This window comes from Dermochelys coriacea, chromosome 14, assembly GCF_009764565.3.
Source record: "Dermochelys coriacea isolate rDerCor1 chromosome 14, rDerCor1.pri.v4, whole genome shotgun sequence".
Taxonomy (NCBI): Eukaryota; Metazoa; Chordata; order Testudines; family Dermochelyidae; genus Dermochelys; species Dermochelys coriacea.
In genome coordinates this window covers 23,896,488-23,903,816 of record NC_050081.1, presented here as the reverse complement: position 1 = coordinate 23,903,816, position 7,329 = coordinate 23,896,488, and the positions used below count along the sequence as shown (strand labels likewise).

Below are 7,329 nucleotides of genomic sequence, written 5' to 3'. Positions count from 1 at the left end.
TTTCCCCATGCAGAACATCCCACTCTCTCAGTACCAAAGAAGATTCATGGCTGTGATATTGGGGAGCGATCATCCCCCCCCAGGGAGAGCTGGGCAAATAACTGGTTTCTTTAGTCGTCTACCAATTCCGAAAAATCAGATCACATATAAGTTTTGGGTCAAGTTGATAACTAAATTTCCAAAATTTTCCACAAACCAAAAAGTTGAAAAAAAATTCAATTGGTGTCAAACTAAGCATTTTGTCTGACCCAAAATGGAACATTTAACTTTGGTTTTGAGCTTTTTTTTTTTTTTTTTAACATTTAAAAAAAATAAAATGGAAGGAAACTTCTCATGGAAACAGCATGTTTTGAATCAAAAGAAATGCTTTGGTCAGAAAACTCATTTGGAGTTTTGGGGGATTTTTTGGGAATTCAGGAAGAGTTTGCAAAATATCTTGGTTGAGCCAAATCTATATTTTTCAACAACAAAGTGTAAGTGGAGAAATGCCCCCAGCTCTACATCAGGGCGCTGTGGGGAGGTTTTTAATGTAATGTAAGGAACAAACTCCATGAAAATGACATGATGTCTTAGAATACATTGTCTTTATAACACAGACAGTCTTCGTTTGCTCAGGAGCTCAGAGCCAGGAGGATGGAGAGTGCCGAAGTACAGTCTGCAGCATCCATGGGAGACCCTTTCCTTTCCTGTCTCAGCTGGACAAGCCTTCCCTTGGCAGAACAGGGGTAGTTGGTGTTTCCCTTACACGTCCTTGACCACAACTATCATTGATCGGCTTTGGATGTCCTTCTTTCTCACCTCTGCCCAGATATCGGAGAGGTCCTGGATGAACTGCTGAATCTGGGGTAGAGAAGAGAGATGGCAGGGCTGGAGGTTTAGGACTGGCTTGGAATGGCTTTTGCAGCGTGAATAGCAGGTGTTTGGCTCCTCTGAAAGGCACATTTCCCATGGCTTTAAATTGGTCTGCCGAGAAGGACTGGACATTTGCATCCCCAAGGATACACAAGGGATTTGTAGCCAGTTCAGTCACCTGCAGTCCCAATTCATCCAACCTTGTGCCTCCACAAATAGACCCTCCCTCCCCTGCCCTGGCCCCTCTCTGGGGCGAGAGGGGGCAAGGATCAACTCAGACGCCATGCTCATTTATTGCTAGTGTTCACCCCCATCTGCTCTGCCAACAGCACCCCAGTTCTGTCCTACAGAGTCCCCTCCAGGGTGGGGTGAGGTGCCTGATACACTCTGTTTTCTCCAGGTCCCTCCTGCAGCTGGGGCAGGTGCTGCTCTCCTTCCCTGATCCGGGGGCGAGGGGTAGGCATCAGCCTGGCTGTACCATGTCCAGCTGCTTGTGGGTGTCCTCCACAGGCACGCTCAAGGTCTCCTTCAGTTGCTTGCTCACGTTCTGGAAGAGGTTCAGGGTGGCCATCTTGATGGTGCCCAGCATGAGGGTTTTCTTGGCGGCTGTGTTCTGAATGTGGGCCCAGCGAGACTCCTGCGAAGAGAGGAGAGGACAGCAGAGAGCATGGAAATATGCTGCTCAGCAGAGAGGGTGGCGAAGCACTGGAGCTACCAACTTGATAGCGGCCCATCTGCCACCTGAGCAGTACCCACCCTCCCCTTGGACACTACACAGCATGGATCTGTCCTTTCACTTTCATTCACACCTGGAAAAGTCTCGACTCGGCTCGGGATCATGAGCCATAGCTGGTGATCATCATTACGAGAATTCAGCAGAGTAATGGCAAGTTCCCAGAATGCACCTGCACAAGCAGGTCAGAGTTTACAAGAGCTGGTTTGGGGAGCTAAGTCTAGTGAGCACGGTGCAGAGGGAAGAGGTATGGACAGTCCGGGAGCACTGGAAAAGGCTGGGGAAACTTAAAAAACATCCTGCTAAAGGGGCAGCACATTGTAATGCCACTGGGAAAGAAAAACAATTCACACCAACAGCAGCAGCCAGCTTGCCTTCATGAGGGAATGTTCAAAGAGGTAATGATACAAATACTGTATAACAGTACTAGAAATGGGGAAGGAACCAGAACCAAACAATAAGACAGGATGCGTCGCATTTGGAAGGTTTTCTTCACTTTTGTTGTGATTTTAAACGAAAGCTTGGATTGCAGAGCGCAATTCTGCGGCCACTTCTAAAACGGGGAATTATGCAGCTATTTACGCAGTCGTGTCATCCCATCGTTCACAGGGCCCTGGCTACCAACCATGAACCAGGAGGACCATGACAACTATCTGCAAGTCTCTGAAGGGTATAAACAGAAAAGAGGGAGCAGAAAGGGGTGAATCAAGGGGTATAATTTGGAGTCATGGATTGCAATTGGACAAAGAAAAGGCTGAACAACTGCAAAACCATATCCACGCTGAGGTTTCTGAGCCCCTGGGATCCTCACCCCAGGGACTGGTGAAAGCCCCAAGACTTGAGGCCTATACAACTACATTAGATAAAGCCATGGAGGCCCTCCTGTGGGAAACAATCCAGCCCTGGCCCTGGGGGATAGATTGGATATGATCAAATAGGTCTCTCGTATCCCAGCAGTCTGGTCTAAATGAGAAAAAATGCACCCACATCATGCCATTGCTTTATTGTCACCCCCAGGCACCCCCTAGCGTAGATGCAGGGTGACCCTGACTCAGCAAGCTATGCACACCTGTGCCTAACATGACATGTGGGTGGAGCCCACTGGTCCCTGGTTCAATACTCCAATGAATCAGGGCCTTACGCTGGGTTAGGCCTCTCTTAAATCAGTCTAGCTTAGGTCGCCATGCAGAACCAACTCAGGCGAGACTTAAATTGTGGCAAGGGCAGCGGCATTTGGGGTTTTCCGTGGTGTAGACAGACTGATTTGAAATCAACTGAATGGAACTCTCCTGCTATGCACAAGGGCTAACGTCTATGATTCTGTGACCCATCAGCACCCTGAAACCCAGGGTCTGTCCTCCTGGCCCAGTGCAGTAACAGATTGAACCCTGGGATGACCCACTGGGTCAGAGATGAGGCACCCACCCAGAAAACAGGGTGGCAGTATCCTGCTGCCTTGCCAGCCTCCTGTCCCACCACTGCCCAGCAAGCTGGAGGAGTTCTTCCTCCCTGCAGACACAGGCAGGGGAAGGCTTCCTCGGGGCACGTGTATGGAGACCCCCCTTACCCAGATGATGACATCACTGCGGGCGTGGTCAAAGCGCATCTGCAGGCGTGCCAGCTCATTGTTGTGCTGCAGGATCTCGTCGTCCTTCTCCTCCGTGTAGTGCGACAGGCGCATCTTCGCCTGCTCGATCATCTCTAGTCCCTCCTGCGCCGACTGCATGAGATCCTGGTGCATACCCACCAGCGTCTTGTACCGGCCAATGACTTCCCGTATCTCCTCAAACTGCAGCACAGTGCACTGGGCATTACTGTCCCATAGCCCTGCACGGCGCCCGGGAGCCTATCGCACTGCCATTTGGTGGCACTGATACCCAGCCCAGGCAGGGAAGGACATCCCCTCCCCTCTAACAGGGGAGAATAGCACATCTGCCCCAGAATATCCTTACCACACCAGCGCTCTCCTGTGTCCCAGCTTCGTTATCACTCCTACCCCAGGAAAATATAACACTTCCCCTTGGCCTGAGCCTCCCATGCATGCATGGGAGGGCCATGCTCATCCCAGCCTCACCCTCTGTTCCCTTGGCCAAGTCCCTGGGGTCCCACCTCCACTTTGCTAAAACCTTCAGTCCCTTCCCTAGGTCCCTGCCACACAGCCCTGCTCCTTTCTCTGAGTCCTTTCTAGCACAAGGGAAACCCATCTCACCTCCTCTACACTCTCTGCACCCAGCTGCAGGGAACCCTGGGCCCTGCCTCATCTCCCCCTGAGACTTTTGCCCTGCCCATGGTCCCATCTCATCTCCCCATCTCAGCATGTGGGAGCCCCTAAGGTCCAGGCTCACCTCCGACACCTCGACCACCTTCTCCAGGTACTTGTTGAAGATGGAGTACTGCTGCAGCTTGTTGGAGAGCTGCTGGTGCTCCTGTTTTAGGACCGCCATGTCCAGCTTGGCCTTGGCCAGCTCCTTCACCCTCTGTTTCTTCAGCTCTTTCTCCTTGTTGGCTTTCTTCAGGGCTCTGATTCGCTTCTGGTCATTTTCCTAGCAATCCCCCCGCCACCACCCCAGAAAGGAAACCCCAGACAAGAGATGTGTGATGTTAGCGATGTGACCACATCATAAGGAGATGCCTCCTATCCAGCCCCACACCCCTCCAACATCAGCAGTACTTGGAAGAGGAGAGAGACTATGGCGGAGTGAAGGAGGGGAGGGGAGAAGAACCCTGAATGAGCCATGATCATGCCAATGGACAGCAATTGAGCTAGACAGTCACCAGCAGTTGGCATGGGGTCCCATAGCTTCCACAGCCATTGGCACCTGGTCCTAAAAAGGGCTGCAGAGAACACCCTGCTACCAGCACTGAGGGAAGATGTTGGCTGAGACTTTGGGATGGATGCCACTTAAGCTGGGCATGACAAAGCTGGTGTTGAAGGCTCATGGCAACATAGAGCAACTCACCCCTGGCCAGCCCCTCCTGAGACCTTCTCTGGCAGTGATACAGAGTGAAGGGGCTCTGGGGGAGGGGCCCTGGCTGATAATGTCATGGCTAATGCCCTGCAATGTTCATTCCTGTTCTATGCTGAGAAGAGAGATGAGAGGGAGGGAGTCATGGGTGTTTGTAGGTGTATCATGGAGGAGCCCTCTACACATAATGGGAACAGGCGGCTCTGTTACAGCTCAGGGGTGTGTGTGGGTGTACCACACAGGAGACGTTCACAAGGAATGGGAACAGGCGGCAGTGTTACAGCTCAGCGGTATGCGCAGGTGTACCACAGAGGAGACAGTCACATGGAATGAGTACAGGCGGCAGTGTTACAGCTCAGGGGTGTGTGCAGGTGTACCAGGGAGGAGCCCTTCACATGGAATGGGAACAGGTGACTGTGTTACAGCTCAGGGGCATGTTATGTGAATGCCGCTGGACTGGTTGTACCTGTATGAACGGCTCAAATTTCTTTATATAAGCCTTCAGCTGAATCTCCTTGGCCCTGAGCTCCTCCCATCGGTTATTCAGGGCTTCCATCCTCGTCCAGAAAGCCTACAGGGATCATGGAGAAAGGCAAAAGGTGAACCAGCTGTTCTGTTTCAGTGAGCCCCCCTTCCGGTGCCAATAGTCAGTGCTCCCCTACTCTGACCCTCCAAAGCAGGGCCAGAGGCCAGTGGGACAGATTTTGCACTGTGCCTCTCAGGGAGTGCCTGAGGAGACTGGACCCAGCAGGAGGTGGAGGGTGTGCAAGAAGCCTAGCTGGTGTTGTGGGTCATAGCAGTCATGGCGGGGCTCCCTCACGCACACCTCTCTCACCTCCTTCTGAGCCTCCATAGCCCTGTGCACCAGCGTGGCCTCTTTCTTCTTCTCCAGCAGCCGAATGGATGGTGATGGGGATTGGTCCTCTGTCGCTGGGAATTTCCTGCCACAAAGATACAAAAGCATTCCCCATGGGGCTGCCTGTGGCTGCGCCCATGAGCTCAGTGCTGCCTGCCCAACGCAAGGGAGATGGCCTCGCTGTTCGGTCGGCCTGTGCCCTGGAGGCTCTGAGCTACTCGGCCAGGGCTGGAGTGCCATGGCAGAGCACCACGTGTTGATGAAGCCCAGGGCCCCATGAGCATGGAGACTGAATTCTACTTGTGCCCAGGGAGAAAGGCAGGAGGGGAGGGAGATCAAGGTTCCCCTCTATTTGGCATTGGTGAGGCCTCATCTGGAATACTGTGTCCAGCTTTGGGCCCCACATTACAAGAAGGATGTGGAAAAATTGGAAAGAGTCCAGCAGAGGACAATAAAAATTATTAGGGGGCTGGAGTACATGACTTATGAGGAAAGGTTGAGGGAACTGGGATTGTTTAGTCTGTAGAAGAGAAGAATGAGGGGGGATTTGATAGCTGCTTTCAACTACCTGAAAGGGGGTTCTAAAGACGATGGATCTAGGCTGTTCTCAGTGGTAGCAGATGACAGAACAAGGAGTAATGGTCTCAAATTGCAGTGGGGGAGGTTTAGGTTGGATATTAGGAAAAACTTTTTCACTAGGAGGGTGGTGAAGCACTGGACTGGGTTACCTGGGGAGGTGGTGGAATCTCCTTCCTTAGAGGTTTTTAAGGTCAGGCTTGACAAAGCCCTGGCTGGGATGATTTAGTTGGGAATTGGTCCTGCTTTGAGCAGGGGGTTGGACTAGATGACCTCCTGAGGTCCCTTCCAACCCTGATATTCTGTGATATTCTATGAGGGAAAAGGTGGAGGGAGGGCAAGGGAAGGTGGGAGAGGAGCATATGGTGGAGAGACAAGAAGGCAGGAGGGATGTGGGAGAAGGATTGGATATGGGGGAAAGGAGAGAAGGAGGTGTGTGTATGGGACAGAGGAGGGTGGAACAGTGAAAGGCCATAGAAGGCGAGGGACGGATGGGATGGGGAGGGTAGCGTGTTACTCACATCAGCAGCTTCAGGAGCTTCTGCCCATACTGCATGCGGAAATACTCCGACAGGTCCTCTTCCTCCATGGTGGCCATTGTGTCTTCTCCCCCCGATGAGCCCTGCTCTGGCCCCACCTGTGCAGCCTCTCCTTGGGGCCCAGCTCAGCTGCCCTATGTAGGAGTTAGCGGGCTGGCATAGGACACACCCACAGTCCCTGAGCACCTCCCTCCTGCTCTTCCCAAGGCCCTCTCTTCCCCTCCCTCCTTGTCAGAGCCCCCAGCAGACAGAGGCTTGGTGGCTGGCTCCATGTACCGTTGGAGTCCATGGAACCCCAGCAGCCAGGGTTGGACAATGCCAGGTGGTTACTTAGCAACCTTAATGCTCCTGTCCCTTAAGGGAAATTTGTTCCCATCTGGCTGGGCTGCAGGGAGCCATCGCCCCAGTCCCCAGCTCCACTGCTGCATCCTCCTCTTCCCTTCCACGTCCCCTTTGGGAAGGGAGGAATCGGATGAGCCTCTCCGGAGGTCCAGGTCAGCAGGGCTGAAAGCCTGGTGCACAGCCTGTGCTCCTCCTGCTGGCCCCCATGCACTGTCATTAAGCTGATTGAGTTGGCAATGGCCATGACATGAGAAAGGGGAGGAAGAGGGAAAGCTGTCAAAGGTTTAGCCATAACATACATGGCATCTTTGTAAAGACGGAGCATTATTGCTGCCAGGGTTCGGGGGATGGCAGGGGGTTCCCTCATCCTGTACAGATGACAATTCTCCAGGGTCACCACTCTCTGTGCCCTTTGTAACCATTCCAGTATTCCCAGCAGGAAAGGCAGCTCCTGTGTGTAGGCAG

General features: G+C 52.7%; 1 protein-coding gene across 1 annotated transcript; it reads right to left on the bottom strand.

The window, feature by feature from the left end:
* Window positions 1–636: 636 nt before the first annotated feature.
* CCDC42 (coiled-coil domain containing 42) lies at window positions 637–6,581 on the bottom strand. The gene is made up of 6 exons (XM_043497466.1): window positions 6,505–6,581; window positions 5,387–5,492; window positions 5,018–5,122; window positions 3,931–4,128; window positions 1,331–1,489; window positions 637–840 (listed from the first exon to the last, which is right to left on the bottom strand). The coding sequence occupies exons 1-6, from the start codon at window positions 6,579–6,581 to the stop codon at window positions 742–744; spliced, it is 744 nt and encodes a 247-aa protein (XP_043353401.1). The 3' UTR covers window positions 637–741.
* Between the last annotated feature and the right edge of the window lie 748 nt (window positions 6,582–7,329).

What these genes read in the sequence shown, in the direction of transcription:
- CCDC42 (XM_043497466.1), bottom strand. Translation starts at nt 6,581, where the DNA reads ATGGCCACCATGGAGGAAGAGGACCTGTCGGAGTATTTCCGCATGCAG. An exon ending in AAGCTCCTGAAGCTGCTGAT is followed by an intron (nt 5,493 to 6,504) that starts GTGAGTAACACG and finishes TCTTTGTGGCAG; the next exon opens with GAAATTCCCAGCGACAGAGG. An exon ending in CCCACAAGCAGCTGGACATG is followed by an intron (nt 841 to 1,330) that starts GTACAGCCAGGC and finishes TCTCTACCCCAG; the next exon opens with ATTCAGCAGTTCATCCAGGA.